Here is a 22014-nt window from a genome sequence, read left to right on the forward strand (position 1 = left end):
AAAGCAGCAACTCTGGCTTTGTTAAAAGGCTGCCACAGGAGTTGCAGGCGTTCCGGCACATCAGAAAGTGGAGACACATGATGCTCTGTAATTAAATAGCGCGTTCTATTAGTTCATGACAAGGTAACACAAGTCAAGAGCACCTGCTACTTTCATGCAAAGGCATTTACATAAACTTGCTCCCGTACATCTATACCTCCAGCTGCATCCTGTAATTTATACCGACACAAATTCTTCCCTCTGACATTACCGAGAGGAATGACTTGAATAATCAGCTCCCAGCATTAACTGCATTTACTACGGAGCAAGCTCTTTTAGTTCAGCGGATGATTAATCTTCCCTCTGAGGGCAGAGCAGCAGGAAATGCAGCGAGCTGACAGCCGCTCCCGGCTCCGGGCCTCGCGCTCCACACGCTCACCTGGCCACGGGAGCAGGATTCCTCCAAGAGCTGCTTTAAGGCACGAGCCCTGCAGAAGAACTGGGCAGCCTTCCACCAGGGCAGTGACTTAAGGGAGCTCGCAGGTGGAATGATGGAGTCGGGAAGCAGGGGTGGGAGTTTGCCTTTGGAGCGGCTGAGGGGAGAGCCAGAGCTCTCCTCCCTGACAGCGTTAGATCAGATTAGCTGCCAGAGGAACTGCAGCCTCATTAACATCTCCACTTGGAGCTCTCTGTGATGAGTGTCTCCATTAGGGATAAGCACACTAATGTAAACCACACACATAAAAAAGGGGGGAAGAAGCCAGGCGACTCAGTGCTATAAAAAGGTGAAATGCAAAGTGTCAACAGTTTAAAGGACAGGTCGCTTGTAAGCAGACCGAGGAGGCCAAATATGGCTTGCTACCTCGGTCTATTTTTAATCCAGGTCTTTCAGCTGTGCTTTGGGATAGTATCAAGAGAAAGGACAGATGCTTCGAGAAAAAGACCAGRAGGACTCACATGCCAGATAATAAACAAAGCCCCACAAATGAGGCTTGAACCTAAAATAAAATGGTCCCCAAAACACTAAGCTTCGTATTGCACCACCTTTTAGACCCATTTCTCTTCTGCTGCCCCTGTTCTGACAGCTCAAATCCTTCTTACCACTCTCAGGAATCCAGCACCAAGATTATCCCTAGCTGCAGCCATTCCCATTTCCACTGTGGTTATGTGCAGCATTTTGGAAGGCACATAGACTTGGACTCTACAGGCTTTTTTCCTTATGTTCACTGCTGGTATTCAATTTCAGGCTTCCAGATCATAATGGATTAACTCAACAGACACCACCACTGATCTCAAGTCACCCAATCTCACTTGCCTGTCAGAATCTGCCAAACTTCTCCAGGGATGGGCTCCCACCCAGGGTGTAAGAGACAGACCGCATTACACTGCTGTGTAACCCATTCCAAATCAAATAAGTAAATAAATAAAATCTTTCCATGAGGGACCTTAAGCTCACCCCATCTTCTCTGTTATTTTTGAAATTATCTTAAACTAACAATTTAAAAGCAGAAATCTGAAAGAGGAGGGGAATCAGCTATCCCACTACACCTCCATTATCTCTAGACAGCAGACAGCAGCAGAAATCCTGCTCTTAAAAGCAAGGAAGGCCCTAATCTGTCTGGTTGGAGGAATTTCTGAATTGCCCCCTAGGAGCACAGGCTTCATGTCAGCAGCTAAGAAATGTGCTGGCTACTCAGTCTGGGGTATCAGCTTCACTCACCCAGCAGCAGCTGCACTTGTCAGTCCCAGAACGAGAGGGCTGGATCATGTATCACCCACCAGGGCTTTCTGCTGTGTTGAAGTCAGCACAGTCGAGGCAGACAAAATGATAAAAGTTAAAAACCTTCAGTCCACAGCAATCTAGTGCACGTGGATTTAGCGTACGTGCCCAACAATAACCAGTATATGTGACGGACCTGACGAGAGCTGTGGATTTTCAAGGTGGAACAACCTATTTGACTTGCTGTATTTTAACAGTATCTTYTAGCTTTAGTAACCACCAAACTTCCTTTCCTTCCTAAACCTTCCTCCTATCTCTCTTAATGATGTATTTCCTACTTCATTAAACAGTGTTCAGAGAAGTAGAAAGGTTACAAAGGAGGGAATCTCAACAAAACAAAAATAATTTCATACACTAGGAATCCAATACAGAAAGATAAAGCGACCCAAAACCCCCAAGAGCCGATGCCTGTAAGAAAGTCCAAGAGAGCCYTAGGCACAGGTACTGTTCCCTCCCACCACTGAATTTCTGCACGTACAACCATCTGGGATCCCCTGCCTGAGCAATTCCAGCCCTAACAGCCACACACTCACCCTCACCCTTGCCTGGCTCGCTATGGTCTGCATGCCTGACTCTGCACACTCGGCCTGCACATCTCTAACTGTGTTAAATGGCCAGAACAGCCCCGTCCACCTGTTTCCAACAGCCAGGACAAGGGCCACGTGCCCTTCAGCCCATTTCTCAGYGAGCCTCTCCCTCTCACGGTCCCTCCACAGCTTCCTGGGAACGCCAGTTCCTCGCTGCAGTTTCCCAGCAACATTCCCTCCTGCACATACGGGCTCCTATTCCCTCTCCGGAGGCTAGGGAGCATCACCATGTCACCCTGCCAGGGCTCCTCGGAGCTTGCATTAGCTGATGAAACACAGAGCTCGATGCCGTGGTGTCGTCGAGATGGCTCCTAATATGGAAGAGGAGCAGAAGGTTTGGCAGACATTTACGTCCAAGGTCAAGGCTCACATCATTTCCATTAAAAAAGAAACACTCAAGCTATGGACAAAGATGGGAACAGGCAAAATGCATAGGGAAAGCTGCTGCCTTGTTTTATTCCCCATTTCTACCTTTCACGTCAAACTCGCAGTCCTTGCAGCGCTGCCTGCTCTCGGGCTGCAGACTAGCAGYGCAGATGTTGCCGGCTGGCAGGGCAGGGGACAACCTGCCACTAAAACGACGGCTTCCATTACTGCACACTATACCTTGCATCAGCTCTACATTTTCTTTCTAGCCTGATCTCCTCTGGTCTGTATTTGTAATGAATGGCCCCTATGCTGAGGAAGGCCCGTCCAGTTSTCTCTAAGCATTACCCAAGTTGGCCAGACCTGCCTGGGTCTGTACACTTTTCTTCTGCGAGACACTGAAGCTTAGACATTCCCAGGATAAACTCCAAGATATCTTATCAAAGTCRTAACTAACGTCGTCAGCTGTGCAGCCACTGTCCACTGCAGAAAAGCAGGGCCACACGCTGGGAACCAGGCACACTTGAGCTGGCACTATCAGTTCCTCCAATCGCTGGCACTAAACTCACTCAGTACTTACAGGGGGAAAAAAATAATCTCTATGAGCCAAACACCCAACTACAAGCAAAACTGAAAGCATTAACAGATTAAAGCCRCCCCTGAGCGCTGAAGGCTCTCACCATAAGGCTCTTTATTAGGAAGTTAAATCTTAACAAGTGGCTTACGGGGTGGATAAAGCTTTTCCTGGGATAATCTGCCAGCATGTTGCCCAGTGCCAGTTCCAGGCCATGGGAAGAAGAAAGTAAGGAGACGTATGAAGGTGAAATCTTTGTGTGGTAACTGGACACACAGCAGCTGAGAGGTCTTCGCCTACCTTCGCACCCCTCAAGCTTCCCGCCATCTTCACAAAGTCAAAGCAAAGTATTTCTAAACTCTGCCAGCTTCCTGAAAACAGAAACATTTGGGGATTGCACCTACAACACGCATGCTGACTCTAATCCTTTGCATTGTCACCTTTCCAGAATTTACCTTGATCGCATTTATTTGAACTGTTTATCAGCTAGCGGAAGGTAACTCAAACTCCTGGACAATGCCATCAAAGCATTTTTCCAAGCTACAGGCAAAGACATCCTCACCTCAAGTATCATTTTGCTTTGCAGACAACAGGGACATGCCTGAGGGAAAGACAGGAACGTAATAACAGAACACCAGAACCCCTGGTCTTTTGCAACTCCCTTTCTTTTCCATCTACCAGTGGCTTCCTGCACCCTAGCGAAGCAGTCAGCAGCGGCACCAGCAGCTGCTCTGGGGGACAGCAGCAGCACGTTGGCGAGGCGCGCGGCCCCGCGCCCCCGCTGCCCACTTACCGCGAGGGATCCGTTCTGCGTGCTGGCCGTGTTCGTGCTCTGCTCGCCGTGCGGCTGCGTGCTCCCGTAGAGCGTCAGATTGTGCTCGCTGGTCTGGCCTGCATAGTCCTGAGTGTGGGGCACCCCGTACTCCGTGGGGATCCCATTCTGTGGGGGYGGCGGGAACGGGATTGTGGTGAATGGCTGCACCATTGCATCAGGAGTGGCGGCTGGCTCCTGGTTACCCTGAGGGGAGAGGAAACAAGGAAACGGATTTAATAAGCCACAGAGGATGGAATAAAACATCATCCCRAGGAAGCATTGACAAACTTGCACAYGGGCCACAAAGCTTGTGTAAATAAGCCACCCACTGCCATCATGTCATTGCAGTCTTCCGTTATCTTCTCTATTGGAAAGTCTTGTGGCTCCCATGAGCCACAAGTCTGTTCTCTTATTCTCTCCAGGGCTCCTTTCCACTACTGGGTGGCATAAGGAGACCAAACTATGAGGTTTGTAACTTGCACAATGCTGTAATTCCACAAAATACTTCAAGCATAACATGGCAGTGTTTGGGAAGGGAGAGGATGCATCAATTGGCTTGAAATGGAGAAGGAACCCCAGATTAAAAAAAAGCAGGGTTTTAACTTCTAAATTTCCCTAGATGCCATATCTGGGTCCGTCTCCTCCTGCTTGACAGTCCCAACTCTACAGACCATGTGCGGATCAGGCCACTTTCTTCTCTATCATATTTCTGTAAGTGGAAATCTCCCTCTCACATGTTTTAGGCTGGACCTGTGCAGCAGCCCCTTCCCTTTGCCCTGTCCCCACCAAGAGCACCACTACCTCCCTGCAAGGTGTGGATTACACACTCCTCCCTCAGCTCACGGCTCCYCACAGAGACCTCTGCACTGGCATAAGGGAATTTTTAGCAGCTTTTAGTGCTGCCTCAGATGCAGCTGACACCAACTGGATGACTCCGAAGCAGACAGCTGACTGCACACAAAAGACCTCCCCAAAGACCGTAAACATCCCACCCCACCAGGCCTCCAGAGTGCCTTAAGACAAAACAAATAAACAAAAAATAAGCCACCACCGAAGCATGCAGCAGTGCAGCTGCTGCTGGACTGCAAAGAAAGGAGAGCAGGGAGCTGGATCCAGTCACCTGGGATAAAGGAGAAGAGCTCTGACATTGAAACTCAGCCCTGAAAGCCCAGACTGCTGCACAGCTTTCACCATCACAGCAGAAAAATCCAAGGGAAAGATTTACGATAGGAGGGCTGTTTGATTTATGTGTGTGTCAACAGACTAATCCCGATTTTAAATGTTGGCTGCTCTTCCAGCCCCGGGTCCTCCCCCACAAAGCCCAGAGGTACCTGGGCCGATCCCGACACAGGGACGCTTAATTCAATGGAGTAAAAGGAAAACGCTCCCCAGCATCCCGCAGATAGGAAAAGCAGAGCAGGCCATTACAAAGCAGCCTTTMAGCAGGGGGAGGAACGGAGAGACCTCCAGTGAAGGCGGACAGACCTTGCAGGCCCTTTACGGGGCAGGCGGCAGCTCCCCGTTCCAGGCGCACGGAACGGCGATAAATTCAGCGYGCCGGCTCACTCGGAGCCTGGCTGAGTCCCAGCCGCGCTCCGACATGAGCCTATCTGCTGTGTATCCTCCCGGGGGCCACGTGGCCGCGCGCTCCGGCGGCGAGGGAGAAGGAGGGACATTGGATACTGTGGCGCAGAGCTGCAGCCGCCGCCGAACARCAGGCGGTTTCATTAAGCGAACTCCAATCAGTGCAGGGGCTCGCTGTGTGCAGCAACACGGCTCCGCAGCCTTATCTGAGGGGGAAAAAGGAACGCCGGGAGCGCCGCGGCCGCGCTCSGGCACTCGCCGCCAGTGGCCGCGCAGCCATGCCCAACAGCGAGCGCCTTTCTCAGAACAGGAGGGTTTTTCTTTCCCCGCCTCAGAGAGGCAGCTCTGCACCCGTGAGCTTCCCAGTGAGCTTCTTTGCCTTTCTTGGCTTCAAAAGCCGGGAACTCCTCCCTTAATCTGCACCATCACCAGGATCCACGAGGCAGCCTTTTACACTGGGCAGGGAAGAGGGGAGAAACGATGGACAGGCAACTGAGAGCTGGGGAGATCATCAACCAAAATCACTCATCTATCCCCACCTGCTATGACAACTCTGTTCCAAGCACATATTGCTGCCGCTCCAAGTTTTCTGCTTGACCATATTTCCAATTAGAGGATTTCGCTATATCCAGTTTCCTGTTTGTTCCAGTACAGGCCATATTGCCTGACATCTTCTCCCACCCTCTTTTGTTCTGTTTGCCTTTTCTGATAGCTAAATGTGAAACAGATTGTAAAATCATTACAACTGGTAGGATAATTCCAGTAATGACCCAGCACCAGAAGCTACTCTCAGTTTTCTCAGACCAAGCCACATCCAGGCACTGGGAGCATCCCCGATACTAAGGYGAGACTCCTAATTGGAGACAAGCAAATCCCAGGATTGCTGAGCTCGCACAGGGCAGGATTGCTCCCTAAAGGGCAAACTCCAGCATTCGCCTTAATCTCACCCTTGGACTACTTCAAATGCCAACCCATAAGCCTTATATAATCTTATTTTCAACAATATCTTTTCCCACCTCCCAGTCAAAAATGCTCTTTCTAGTTTAAATGCATTTCAGCCTTTCAAATATTTTTCTCCTCCTTCAGTTATGTACAAATGTTTGAATGGTGGAAGGTGTTATTTCTCTCCTCTTGTTTTTTTGTTTGTTTTTTTGTGGTGTTTTGATAATACATATTCATCTTGAGCTTAATCATGCCTCACAAGTCAAAATATCCTGGTAATTATACCTTGCCTGACCTTCCTAATATTTCTAACTAAAGAAATTCAGGTGCAGAATTGCAGAATACGATGCTTTTAATACCATTATAATTTTTTTCTACCCTCTCTAACACAGAATTTTGTTTGTTTGCTTGTTTTTTTTACAAATCTATCTTTAGTTCAATGTCTCAGGTTATCTGCAGATCTTTCACTATTATGCTTGGCCAGGTTTCATCTTCCCATTGAGTAGCTGTCTTTCAAATTACTTTTCTCTCGATACGATTATGTACACATTTACAGTTTATTTTTTCTTGTAAATTTAATTTCTTTTGATGCTTTAGAGTTACGTTTCTTCCATGTCCACTAGGGTCCATGAAAAAGAACTTGGTTAAAAATATAGATAGACAGATAGATAGATAGACAGACATATATCTATCTTCAAAATGTACAGGAAATTCTATCCTATTCCCCCATTCCACCAAATTTCAACATTCACAAAACATTTCATATATTCAAAGACTAAAAATTAAACAACCCCCCCTATCTTCAAGCACAGAACGTGGATTCCTTCCTCTCCTCCTACCTCACCACAGAAAATCCCACTACCAGAGGCACTGGTTTTCCCGCTTCCGTATACRAAAGACAACTGAAGAAACCCAAAGTCGAGTCGGAGGGGAGGCAAATGGAAGGACTGAAAGTGTTTTGTCTGCCGGATCCCTACTGCATCCCGCACTCCAGCCTTGCTGGTCTCGCCTGTTCCCGCTCCAGAAACTCCCTTGAGCCTTGACTCAATGGCGGCCATAGACTGAGCTGGGCACACCCGAGAGGCGCAGCAGGGAAGGCCGCTCAGCCCACCTGTAACCTGAATAATTAGCCAAACACCTGCTCTTTAAGAAATTATATATGTATATATACACATATGTATACCCCGGGCCCCACACCAAGCATGTTTTCTCATCGTTGTACGCCCCCGTGCCCATCAGAGCACACACCCAGACCAGGCAGGGTCTCCCCTCACGCGACATGGCGGCCTGGGGGTCGCGCTCGCCCCGTGAGGCGCCGCCCTGGGCCTGCGAGGCCAAGGCCGCGCGCCGGCCCCTCCAATGTAGGGTCCTGTCCGCCATTTAGCTAAAAACCCATCTCATACTCGCTTGGAGCCAGCGTGTGAGCCGGCGTGCTTCAGCACGTGTGATTTCCAATGAATTCTTCCAGCAGACAGCAGGTGGTGATCMGAGACCACGGCACGGGGATAGGGAGAGCCACCACCAGAAAGGCAGAGCCAAGCTACACAAAGACCTCCCCATCTTGCACAAAACCCTCGGTTCGCAAAGATTTGGTTATTTTGTGGCAGGGTGACTTGGATTTGCTTAGTAGAGACACGSGTGTAATTACTGAGATAAGAAAGGAGCCTTGCAGCAATGCAACTCCGGATCGCTTCTGTATCAGCATGCTGATATATGCAAAGTATTTAGTCGGTTAAATCTATAAATAATCTCAATTCCAGTAAAATTAAAGTGTTACAGCTTGCGCATAGAAAACTGCATGTACGCTGCCATGAGGTAGATGATCTGCGTAGCCCCTTATCTTATCTGAGAGTCATAAGCTTCAGAGAAAGGTGTCGAGAAATGCTGTAATATGCAATCATCAAACAACGTCCTCTTAAAAAGAAACACCTTCCAGCCCTGGCAACCCCCCATAACGCAGGGATGCATGTGAATATACAGGCTGTTTTTAAGGGGTACGTGTTCATGAACTCACACTCGTAAACCTTGAAGTAACTGACTCCCAGCTAACACGAGGCAATTAGCATGTTTATGAAGAGTAGTGTGTTCCAGGSTACAAATGTTTGCTCTTTGCGCTAGCCTAATCCCTTCCATAAACAACAAAAATGTTTGTAGCTTGAATCTAGAGAGCCTCATACGACAATCCAACCTCGAGTCGTTGCCTACTCTGAGCTCCTGGCTTGAAAGGCAGTGCTGTGAGTGACAGGGATGCAGGAACGGCGTGGTCCATCTTCCAAGGCAGGTCACAGCCTCGGTGGTGGGGAGGGAAATCCAATATTAAGGAGCCCACGGAAGAGGCCAAATGCTGCACTTTAGTTATACATACAGGCTGTCACAGAGCAAGGAGGAGACATGTTCCTTTTCCTCCAACCAAGAGAAATAAAGGGAAATTTCTGAAGGAACGTCAGGTACCCACCAGCGCCCAACACCTCCCTGTCCTCCCCAAAGACTAGATCAATCCTGCTACAAAAGCACAGGCCCAGCACACAGCCATGCCAGGACAGACTCAGGCTACAACAGCAGAGAACAAAGGCTGTTTCCCCCTCTCCCAGACGGCCATAAGGGAAGTTGTTGCAAGAGGCCCCCCTATCCCAGCCTTTCCAGGGTACCTCCTGCATAAACCTTGGTGGAAATAACGCTCCAGATGCTTTTCCAGAGCTGCTGCCATCACATCTCCAGCTGTGCGCTCCAGCYCTCTCCCCTGTGCCAGCTCTGGCACTTTGTGGACCCTCTGCTGATCCGTTGCAGCACGTAGCACAGAAAAGCTATTTGATGTTTTTATTGTCATGAGGATATTTGAAAATTAAGGCAAAATGATGCTTGTGGCCATGAGGTGTTATCTTCCCGGCTCCATAGTCATGCTGAAATAGTGACTCAGATACATGAGCCCTTCAGTTCTCTATTAAATCATACAAGCTCTTTACCCTAAAACTCAGAAATGACTTTCCATGTCATGACCATTTCATTACTGAGCAGTTTATTGATAGAAATGGAAGTGTAGCAAGAGAGATGCACATAGATAAAAAGAAGGGGGGGGGGAAAAAACATACAAGGAAAATAGGATAAAAAGAATTAACAACAACAAAGATGGTCCCTCTAGAAGGCAAACATTTAAGGCGATGAGTAAGGATGTTAGACTTGACTCTACCACCACAGGCAAAAAAGGAATTCTTCCCGAATCCTCCCTGAAAGCAGCACTCTACCTGTAGGTAGGAGATTCTAGTTCACTTGAAACCTCTGCTAAAACAGAGGAAAGTTTCTATGTATATATTCCTTGTTTAAATCACAGGTAATCTGTTAGGATATTTTAACTGGATTAACTTAAATCTAAATAAGCTCTTCACACACACACACACACACACACACACAAGATCTGCATTTAAAAACAAAACAAACAACCAATCACACCTACCTAGGCACTGATCAGCCTGTTTTCTCTGACCGTCTGCTGCAAGCTGGCACTACCTTATCTAATCCTGCCCCTCCTCCTAGATAGGCAAGGCAAGGAAAGAACAAGTTATCTCCCAATGCTTTCTGTATCCTTCCAGACCACCAAGAATTGTTCTGTAAAATAAAACAGCTGCTCTGCCTACTCCCCGTCCCCTTTTTTTTAATGGATTTGTGATTTTCTTCACAGAAAAGTTGTTTGACCCCCAAAGGAATTGGGAAGGAAACTCGTACCATTATCCTGCTCCTGCACACAGGAAGCTCTCACTCATCCCTGCACTGTCATTATTTCCAATAATTTCCAGCGCAACATTAGGAAGACCCAGGGCCCATCCATGTAACAGCCTGAAACACCTGGTAAGACTTTACTGTTAGATTTAAAAGACCTTGATTTGTTTCCCCTCAAAGGAAGAAAAAAAAAAAAAAGGTTGTGTTCTTAGCATTAAGTCTTCCCAAACGCTTTCAATCAATTCACACTTTGAGATCGATTAGAAAAAGCGTTCTACTTCACAAGACTACATCAAGCTTCTCCACATTTGTTTCCCTTCCATATCAGGAATGAAACTCCTATCCCTGAAAAGTATCGGGAAGAAAGGGGAAGGGTTGCAAGAGAGGAAAAGGAAAAGAAGAAAAAAAAATTTACACAGATATTTTTAAGCAAAAGCCAAAAACTCTTGGATCRTTACGCTGGTCCAAGTCAATCCATTAGCACCTTCTCTGGCAGCACTCTTCCCAGTTCTGCAACTATCCAAATTAATATTTTCCACTAATATTAATTTTAATGTGCTTTTAAATAGCTACTTAGCTGTGGTTTGCAGATTTTTGTTTTGTTTGTAACATGTAGAAGGCAGGCTTATTAAGATTTAGGTTAATTAATAGTCAAATATTTGGGGAAAGCTTTTCTCCAAGATGACTATCTTTTAATAAATCAATATGAAATTCAAAAGTGCATTCCTATGCCTGGAGGCAACAGGAATGAGAGGCTCAAGACGGGGAGGAGCTCAGAAACTGCCTTTTCAGAATTGTACCAGATTAAATGCAACACAAAACTGCACACCTAATACTGGGGTGCTCATACGCATGACTTTGAAGTGGCAGAAAGGACCTGCCAGCTTTAGTTTTCCAGACAATTCCCGCCTGCTCTGTGGTTTTCTGCTAAAATAAAAACAGCAGAGCATGGAAAGAGAATAGGGAATAAAATACCCTCTAGATCAAYGGTAATTTTCTACTGGTATGTCAGGACAGCCCAAGTTACTACCACAGCAATGAATTCTGTGATCAGTTCCTCACTTTGTAAAGCAGTTTCAAGGACGATGGAAGAGGCAACTGTCTGGGTGACCTAAAACATTCTAATCCCTAAAAAAACCCTAATAAGAGTATCACCCTCTCCGATCCAACCACACACCTGAGCCGGACCTGTCACCAAACTTTCATCTCACCCCTGCCCTGGAACTGGGCTGTCTCCTCCTGTCTGCGAGGACATCACCAAATCACAACGTAGAGGTTTCTTCTCACAACCTCACCCCCAAAAAAAAACAAACAAAAAAGATCAATTTAGATCTTTCAGATCTAAGAATCAATTTTAGAAAGACTTGTATCTCCTTCAGCATTGGGAGTTTTTCAAAGGCCCTCCTATGCTGTGTCTGTATCCMTGACAGACTCTTCTGGATCTCTCCACACATGTACAGCGCTCTGCTAGGAAAAAGCTGGAGGATCAYTTGTGGCAGCAGGTTTCCTCGTCTCTCCCCCACTGTGCAAAGGGAATGGGCTGGAGACGTTCCCAAGTCGCTGCTCGGAGCCGACGTGGCTCCCACAGGAAGCACCACCGCCGAGAGCTGCCTCCGAGCTCTGCCAGCTCCGCTCAGCAGGACGTGCGCAGGGCCCCTCCATCCCCACCTCACAGGGGAGCAGGGCCCTCCTGACCGCCTGCCTCAGCTCCAGCCCCTCACAGGCAAATCCAACCCTGCCTCCGCTGCCAGCCGAGGAGGTGGAGAAAGGCCGAAAACACTGGGAAGGAGAGCGCACATCTGGAATCAATTGGAGAGGCTCTGACTGCTTTGGGAAGAACTGCAGAGCTGGCAGAAATGGCAGCGCGGAGCTGGACGTGAGCGCGGAGCGGAGCGGGGGGCCGCCGCGGGCCGAAAGGCAACGCGGGCGCTCAGGGCCGTGGGACGTGTGGGCACCGGCAGAACCCGACGCCGAGCGGACCGGATCGGTGCACGTGGCCCCAGCCCGGGCGAATGAGAGGCATCTGTGACTCAAATGCCAGGCCTCAAAAAAAATAAAGCTACAATATTGTACCAATCTGCTCCCGGGGTGCGGGGGGAGGAAATCTGCGACTGACTTGGCACACGCTCGAGAACAGGATTTTGACGGCTCAGAAACGCAGGCGTCCTTCTCCCATCCTCTGTTACTCATTTGTTCCGAGGCGAGTCTTCTGTTTTAAAGGAAGCCTTCATTATGTGTCCTGGAAAGCAGGGATTCTGCAAAGGAGCTAAAGGCTACAGGGACACGATTCACCGAATGCAGCAGCCTGCTGCAAAGGCTGAACGTACAATGGTTGCTATATATCCCCAGCAAGCAGGAGCAAGGAAGCAATATTRTTCTGGCACGCGGCCTCGGCCAGATGAAAAATAAGATACATGGTCCACATGAGCGTTTTTTAAAGGGAATGACAAAACAAAGCGGGGAACTGAAAGACTTGAAAAGCCCAATCTGTTTTGCTTATCATTAAAAAAGTGACTCCTGATTATTCTGTGGAAGTGTAYCAGCAGTGAGAAAGGGAAAGGAAATAAAAATGGACACCAACATTTAATCTAATGAACAARAGCATCGAGAAAACCAATAGCCAGAAGCTGAGTCTGATAAATTCAGCTCTGATAAGACACCATTTTATTTTGTTTGCTGATTTTTAAATGAGTCATTAATCCAGCTATTGAGAAGGATCCATCCCTTTCCATCTCTGTAAGTCTTTAAATCACAACTCAGCCTTTTGCGCGGAAAACATTTTGTGATTCCAAACAGAGGTACCCGAGTGAAACAGAAGGGTCTATGATGCCCTAATGACCAAAAGGCACCATCTAAAGGCAGGTCTGTGGGGTAATATTTTAGAAAGCTAAGAAAAGGTGCTGGCAGTCAATGTACATGAATTAAATCATATCAAASCAAACAATAGACAGCTTAGTCTTACTGAGAGGACGAAGCTCTTGAGCAGCAACGATGCAGCTCCATGTTYCATATAGTACAGCTGTACATCAACTTTCATGGCATCCAGACAAGTGGTCCTCCTTCCTTCCCCATCCATCTCATGAGAGGGCGCTATCCCATGGCCATGGGCAGCAAACGCATCCAGAGAGCAGCCCTGGTTGATCCCGGACTGAGTGGCCTCACTGCCTGCCGACCTCAACCTGAAGGAGCGAGGAGGCTGGAGCACTGCATGGGAATGAGGGACACTTCCCATTGGGCAGGGCCCATGGCTATGCTAGGCTAAGCCATGGGCTAAGCCTTGGCTTGATCCCAGAAGCAGAGGCCACGGGTGCAGTCACTGTGTTWTTGCAACAACCTCTCTCACCAAGACTTAACTTGCAGAGTGTCTCCACTGAAGTCAGCGTAACAGTACACAATGAATTTGCCAGGCAGCCCAGAAAATACTTCTTTTTACTTTTAATCCCTGCTCAAGTCTCTCTTCCCCTGGGCCTTGTAGCTAAGGTGAATTCACCAAATCTCTGCCTGCAACAAGGAACCAGCGCCGGGATCTCCCGCACGCACCAGCATCGCGTGGAGAGGGGCCACCAGCTCTCGGCACCTTCGAGCACCGTCCAGACAGCTCCTTTCCCCAGAGGGGTGACAGGGTGGCATTACCCCCTGCCCATATCAAGCAGTTCCCTCCCAGCTCAGAAAACAAGCTGCTCACCCCATCAATGCCACAGCAACTGCCTTGTCCACACTAAAACGCGGCTTAGCTTGACAACAGCAACATAACAAACATCCTTCTCGACTTCTGTACAATACTGGCATCATACTTTTAAACAGTTCTATTTTACAGAAGCTAAATGGATAAACCTTAAAGCCTAAATTGAGATAAGAGCATCTAATTTCAGCAGCACGTCCAGCAGTATCCACAGCTCCACGACCACGTTCCCACACGGCTCCCAGGGAAATGAGCCCTCCTGCGATGGGGGGTTTTTCTTCCTTGCCTTCCCCTTCGCCCCACCCTCATCCCCAGCAAGAGGGGAGAAGCTGCGGCCCAAACCTCTTCCAGCCAGGCGGCCTCCCCGTCTGCGCATCCCCTCTCACGCTCGCAGCGCCAGCCTAAACAAAGCAGCTCCCTCCAGGATGCGGGCCTGGAATCAAAGCCAGCAGCAGCAGCTGGCGACCCAGAGAGGCTCCGGGCACGGGAGCCACTGCGGCGCCCGGGCACAAGGAGGGAGCCCCAAGCGCTGCGCCCAACCGCACGCCGATCCTGCCGCGGGGGGCTGCCCGGAGTTTGCCGTGTTTTTGAAAAATATTCCTGATTGGAAATGCCGCGGAGTGCTGTAGCCCCCCGTCCCTCGAGGCGCCACGGCTGCCATAAGGCCGCGCTGCCTCSGCGGCCATGAATATTTAAAGCGGGCAATAAATATTTCAGGACACATTTTCCCTGATGAGGAGCCCGTGCGGACGGGAGGGAGGGCAACGCGCCGCTCCCCTCGGCAGCCCTGCCCAGCGCGGCCCGCACGGGCACCTCAGCCCCCAGGCTCCCGAGCGCGGCTCCGAGGCTGCCCAAACGGGCAAAACGCTGCCAAGGGAGCTCGAGCTTCCAGGAAGACGCCCACGGCGGCGCCCACGGGCTTCGTCTGGACCACGTCTGGGGCTCTGCCTCCGCGGAGCAGTGACAGACTCCGGGAGAAAAGACTCCACGGATGGGAGACCTGTAAACAGATCGCCACAAAAGACCCAAAAAACACACCCCCAAAGAAACACATTAACACCCAAGCTCAAGCCTCAGGGTCTGGTCAGGAAGATACACATGAACATTAGTCCCTTTCCACAGGGATTCCTWTCCTTAGCTTATGGGAGGAATTCACGCCGGCCTCGCTCTGTTGCCAGCGCGCTGCTTGGCGCTCGGTGGGCCGCTAGCAGATGCACAGAGCTCTGCCAGCAGCGGCGTGAAAGCAGCTGGCGAGAAAGCAGGTTTGGGCCTCAGCAGAAAGCACCCTCGTTTCATCAGCTCTCGTCCGCCCATCACTCAGGCACTGGGGGCTGTTTGGCCTTTCAGGGCTAAAAGCCTGCACCTTTCCCAAGGGCTGAGCTATGCTCTCCCACATCAAAACTTTTAAAGACAACAATTTTGTGGTGGGGGAGCGGGAAGGGAACAAAAATCTGCAGCGGATTTTGAAGCAAGGCAGGCCTGGGAAGGGCAGGGAGCTGCACATGCGACACTTGTCGGGGACACTTGCTCATACTCATAGAGCCACAAGTGCCATCGCTGTGCTCAGGAAYAGCCTCCCATACCAGTCCCCGCCAGTTTCCTCACTAGATTCAAGTAAGATCCAACATAAAATATTCTGTTGTCACAAAACATATGGGGAGGACTTCAGAAAACCAAGCTCAGCCTACTGTAAGTGAAGGGAAGCCACAAGACACCTCAAGGAGCAGCCGAAGGATCAGCCGAGGTGACACCCGCAAGTTGGGCTSTGCTGAGGCTGACGAGGGAACCCAACCTGGTCCTCTCCTCTGCAGCTGAAGGCTTGAACGAGYAGCAGGGAGTAGAGGGGCCTTCCTGCCTCTCCTGCTGCCTGCAAGAGCTCAGGGCAGCCCAGCTGCCATCTCTGTGCATCACAGGTTCTTACAAACACCCAGGGGTCTGCGTGTGTCCAGGCCCCCTACGTGGACGCAGACCCCACTTTGGGGCGAGCTGCAGTGATTCAGCACTAGCCGGCTCGCACGGTGGCTGCGGGATGGGGAGCCGCTCCTCGGGGCTGGCAGAGCTGCAGCCGTGTGGAGGATGACTCGGTCCCACCACGGCCCCACTCAACGCCTTTGAGCTTCCGAAGGGCAATGACGGGCCCTTTCCTCAGGTTTCCACCAAGGAAGGGCCTTCCAACACATCAACAGCAACCATAACACCAAGCTCACGGTATTCCAGCAAGCAAGCATGCATGTTCTTCTCTTCTGCCAAGACAACATCCAACTGCTATATAGCCTGCTCTGGATGACCAGCTTCCTGTTAATGAAATTTGCACTCATGCTCCATGCTCTTCAGCACCAAGTACCGAGCTGTCAAGTAGCAAAACTTGTCCCTATCTAGGCAGCATTCCAAGGAAGAGGAGCTGCCTGATGAACAGGCAGATCGACCACTTGCTGCTTTCCCATGTCCCCTTTGAATGAAGGAAGATTAGCAGCAGCCTCTATTCAAGGCTCTGGTCCTCAGCAAGGCCTGCAAAAAGATGCACGCTTGGAAAAGCGACGACCATTTTCCTGCTTTGCCACCCTCCTGAGGCTTTGCATTCCTGCTCCTGCCACCATAACTGTTTTTCATATCAGGAGAACTGAGGAAGGTCCCTTTGGAAAGTCAGGCTCAGCTTGGCCCCCTCTATTTTTCTTATCCTACTTTTCCCCCTATTAACAGATCTTGCATATGGAGCAAGCAGAGTGTGTTRAAAGATGGGCAGCTACCTCGCCAAGGAATTTGGAGCAGGAATCACCGTGTTGCAGGAGACGGGAAAACGAGCGCTCCTCTGCTGACTGAGGAGCAGTGGATTGCTCCCACGATGAGCATGTACCCACCAGCAGAGCAACAAGGAGCAGGGGGGAATAAAAGCATCTTGGCAACAGAAAAGCATCAGAAAAGCAAGATTTAGCTCTGTGGCTTCAGAGGATTTTTCATGATTCAGAAAGTAAGTATTAACAGATGAGAAAGTTAATTTGGATGGCATAAGTCCCAAGAGCATCCAAATGGCAGAACAGGCAATCCTGGGGAGAGAGAGGGAAAGATCTGCCACATCAGATTACCATCCCTGTTAAATGATCTAAAACATCACAAGATTTCAACAGAATTTGCCATTTTTCCCATCATTTTTAAAGAGTGCAACCACCCCCATAAGAGATAAAGTGCATAAAAGATACATAATATCGTAACTAAGGATGGGAAGAAAGGAGATCCTACTGCACACTTGTATAAATGGTCATGACTGTAATTCTTACTGCCTTAGAAGGAGCACAATTGACTGAGAACAGGAAAAAAGTGAATTGTTTCTCTGAAGATTTAAGTCTTAGTTAAGACAAAATAACAGAGACCCAGGGAAACTGAATCCATTCTCATCTGTTTCAAGAAGTGCTGTATGGAACAGACAGTCATTCCATCCTACAAGCTTGTTCCCTGGAAACAGATGTCACGTTGCAACCACACTCCCGGCTATGGAAGCGGGAGACCCGGATCTCTGGACGTCTTCCATGCAATCTTCCCCCAGATGGGCCAGCAGGGCCCACAGACGGGCCTGCTCGCTGCCAAGCTTGGGAAACAGGCACCCGCACAGAGCCCCRGCCTCCCAGTTTCCCCCTTATCTTAACCAGCTTTAAAGGGATCGGAACTGCCTTGCTCTGCTGGAAGCCACAGAGCAGGCAATGCCGAGATCCTTCGGAAGTAGCCAGGTACCGAGCGCAAGAACAAATGAGTCCTCCATAATCTGCTGCTCTGGATGATGCTTCCCAAATTCAGGCATCCAGGCTGGTAAAGCTCTCACAACACCAGCAGTTTTTATGTGCTATTGAATTTTTAAAAAGAATTTAATTAAGTAGCTGATGACAGCGGCAGCACAACCAGCAGCCCAGACCTGGCAGACAACTTTTCTATGAACTGAAATCTCTTTGGTTTTCTTGCCCTTCAAAAATGAGTCATTTAGAATACAAAATCTACAGGAAAACAAACATATGTGGAAAACAAAAAATCCTTTCCATTCAGAAACTAAACACCAACTTCCATTTAAATGGGTGGTACTCCAAAAAACATTTAAGGTGACTTGTGATGACAGGATATATCATTTTGTAGCCTGTTAGCAATTTACAGCCATTCCAGAACCCTGGAATTCCACATTATAGGGTGCGAGGACATCACCTTTACAGCCAGATCATCTCTGGTGCCTGCAGAGAGGGGCCTCAGCAGGTGCCCCCGGCTCTGCCTCCCGCTGGCTGCTCCCGCCATGGGATCMGAGGAAGGGACGGACCAGGCCCGCGCACTCGGCCACGCGAAAGCCTCCCCCTCTGAACCGGTGCCGATGAGAAGCCCCCACAGGGTCTGTTTGTGTCAACCCTGACRCAGGAGACAATAAATCCCAGCAAAAAGGTGGAACAGACGCAGCTGGGGACAACTCCTAACCACTTCAGCTACATTTGCTGYAGGAGGCCCAGCCACAGTCTCATACCCTTCTGCAATGATTAGCACAGTATTAGCCAGGAGCCTCATCAAGGCTCCGCATTTAAATCATGCCAATCAAACCTGCTTCTCTCCTGGCACCAGCTTTTCTCCTAGATTTATGTTAGACACTATCAGAACAATTGTACAGCAGCACATAGAGCTTCATAGCTAACCTAAAGGCCTATTACACCTCTGAAAACACCACAGACTTCTATAAGCCACCTGGAAGAATGAAAACTATCTTCTTTCAAAACTATCTTCTTTCATTTCCTCTGAAATATTAAGGAATTCCAGTTACTCAGACCTAGTTATTTTTCTTCGACGTGTTTTATATATGCAATAACTCTGAGCTCCTTACCCACTCCCTTTGGCTTTCGGGGTGTTTCTGCTTTAATCACTCCATTGGCTGTGAGGTTTATTACGGGCCACGTGGCTCAACGGCCAGGCAGGASTTTGGCTGCACAAGGAAACAAGGAGGCTTCGAGCTGACGACAGGAAACAGGCAGGACGGGCATCTGGAGAGCCTGACATCTCCAGCCGCTGGTGAAGCTTCCTCCTTGCTTCTTCACCATCCTCGCAATACTCCTGCAGCTCCTTGTCAGGACTAGCCCTTGTCAGGGCTAATCAAGAGTATCCCTACCCAAAAATAAACCCTGAGGTCTCATACTTGAGCTGAAAGCTGAGATGGACAGTAACACCACCGTGCTCCTGCTTCTGAACAGCAGGRATTCTCTCAGGAGGACCTTCCTCCTCCTTGTCTACGGACAAAGGTGCCACCAGGCTGCCTAAAGCTACAGCATCCAGACTGACAAAAAACACAGCTCGGGGATCCTTAACCTGATTGATTCAGACTCAGCTTACTGAACACAACAAGACATTGAGAAGTCTCGCTTTTTGAGGGAGCAGCACGACTGCAGCAGCAGCTTTCTTCCATCTTCCCAAGCGCTCCTTACCCGACAAACCCRCTCTGGCACCTCGCAGGATTTTAACAAAGTCTTTTAAGATCCAGAGCCCCTCAGAAAACTACCTTCAGGATGCAAGTTCACCACTGACTTCAGGTGACCTGAATTTTAACTGTTACCCAGAGGGTCAGTCTGTCCTTGACTACAAACTACTCTGTATAAGTCCCGGCACTTACACAGTCACAAGGGGAGTCATCTCATTCAAAATTAATCTCACTTTAAAATAAAAAATCCCCACAGTCGTTCCCAGATAAGCTCTTCCAAGCGACRACCCCAGGAGAAGCAGGTGGGAAGGTGCTGCTGGGAGCACGGAGCAGGGCAGATTTCGGCATGAAAATGCAAGACCAGCTTAAGCTGGTTCCGAGGCTGCTTTTTTAGGATAGATAGGTTGGTATAGCTGGTATAGTTGGATAGCTGGTTCYGAGGTTGCTTTTTTAGGATAGATAAGACCCGGATAAGACCCGGACAGATAAGACCCAGTTATGAACACAACGAGAGCTCATTACTTGTAAAAGGAGTCTCAGCCTCACTGCAGTCACTCATTTGCGCCGTCACCCTGCAAAGGACCCCGGGAGAACAGAGCTGTGGCCTCCTCCCTGCAGCCTCCAGTCACAACCTCTCCTGAACCCTGCTCCTCTCCACCCCATCCACACGGTGGACCTTCACACTGGTCTAAGGAAACCTCACCAAAAAAAGAACAAGGCTCAAGACCGACCTTAGGGGAGAGAGGTTCTTAGAAGCGGGTTTCATCCCCCTCCCACTGCTTTGAGACAGAAGAGTGAGTTGGGCCTGTTTGCTCTGATGAAGAGAAGGCTGAGAGGGGATGTGATTAATACGTACAAGTACATGAAGGGGGAACGTAGGGAGGAAGGGGCCAAGCTCTTCTCAGTGGTGGCCAGTGACAGGACAAGGGGTAATGGGTACAAGTTGAAACACAGGCAGTTCCATCTCCATGTGAGGAAGAACTTCTTCCCTGTGAGGGTGCCAGAGCCCTGGCACAGGCTGCCCAGGGAGGCTGTGGAGTCTCCTTCTCTGGAGATCTTCCCAACCCGCCTGGATGCCGCCCTGTGCCCCGTGCCCTGGGTGTCCCTGCTGGAGCAGGGGGTYGGACTAGACGAGCTCGAGAGGTCCCTTCCAGCCTCAACCCTTCTGGGATTCTGTGATTCTTATGAACGGGAGTTGGATTAAAAAAAWAAATAAATAAATAAATAAAAATCAGAGAACGGTTTTACACAGCAAATGTAACAAAATTAAACAGTTTCATCATGCACACAAAGAAAAGCAAAGGAAGGAGTTATAGCAAACTAATGTGCACTAAATATTTGAACAAAGTTACCATGTCATTATATCCTATAGCCCTGCCAGAAAGCAACAAATTGACTAATTCATTAATTTCACCAAATTGCCAAAATCTTTCTCCTCTACCACTTGACTCAGGCTGGAAGAGATCTTTTTTAGGCTTATATAGATAGAAAATCCTGTCTGTTGAAATGTTAAAATCTTTTCCCCACTGCCATGTTTATTATGATCAGGTTGTACAAAGGGGAAAGAGAGAAATGGGAAAATAAAAGCCTTTATTACATCACTCCTTAATATTCCTAAATAGTCTTGAATAGCTCATTCAGTTCTGGTAACTTCCTTTTATATGCTCCTCTGAACAACACCAAAAATAAGAGCTACAAAGAATGAACAACAGTCCCAATCCAGGGTTTCATTATTCTTTGAGGGTACCCTGAGCCAAGGAAGGACTGGAACTATCCAGTGCCTCCTCTTCAAGGCAATTTCAAACTGCTSTTTTTAAAGTATTTAAGGCCAGCTTTGGTAGTAGGACTTGAGAGAGAACGTAGGCTTCATGCAAGAAGCCTCAGTAGGACCTGATGGGTGAATGATGCTCTGTGCACTCTCTAGGTCAAACTTTGATCATGTCAATCTTGGTTAATCAAAAGCAATTATCCGAAAGCCAAAGAGGCCCTCAAAGCTGCCATGCTCCAGTCCAGGGCTGATAAGATACARCTTCACAGGAGATGCAGACTGCCAGATCCAGGTGTAGGAATCAACCATAGTAGGAAGATGATCTAACTCATATAGTTTCCACCATGCCCTTTGCGGGGAAAAAATAACACGGAGTCACAGTTACCCACCTCAAATCCAAAGAAAACAAGAAAGAGATCTGAATGGAAGAAAAAGTGGAAGAAAAAAATAAATTGGGACAAGCAGCCTAAGAGTCCAGATGCCAGACTTGTAAACTGGGGAGGAAAAAAGAAAGATTAGACAAGTTGACTGCAAGAGGAGCAGGAAATGCAGATCAAATAAGGAACTCAAGAAGTGGGTGGGAAAGTTAAAAAAGAATATGACAAGGAGACTGAAGTGAAGACAGGGAGGAGGAGGAGACGTAGAGAAAGAATAAGCAAACCTAMGAATCTGCTGAGAAAGAACTGGAACTGCGAAGGCACAGCAGCAGTGGGCCGAAATAGGATGGCACACGAACTGGAGAGGAAAGCAGAAAGCAGCAGTAAGGACAGGAGCTGGGGTAGGACAGGCTGGA

General features: G+C 48.8%; 1 protein-coding gene across 7 annotated transcripts in view; it reads right to left on the reverse strand.

The window, feature by feature from the left end:
* Positions 1–22014, reverse strand: part of RBFOX2 (RNA binding fox-1 homolog 2) — a 122583-nt gene that overhangs the window by 48347 nt on the left and 52222 nt on the right. For all 7 annotated transcript variants that reach the window (XM_026052289.1, XM_026052291.1, XM_026052286.1 and 4 more), the window contains exon 2: positions 4080–4304. In XM_026052289.1, the coding sequence (XP_025908074.1) occupies positions 4080–4304 (225 nt within the window). The remainder of the gene's footprint in view (positions 1–4079; positions 4305–22014) is intronic.

This window comes from Nothoprocta perdicaria, unplaced genomic scaffold (genome assembly GCF_003342845.1).
Source record: "Nothoprocta perdicaria isolate Ctin4 unplaced genomic scaffold, notPer1 scaffold_86, whole genome shotgun sequence".
In the NCBI taxonomy this organism is placed as follows: domain Eukaryota; kingdom Metazoa; phylum Chordata; class Aves; order Tinamiformes; family Tinamidae; genus Nothoprocta; species Nothoprocta perdicaria.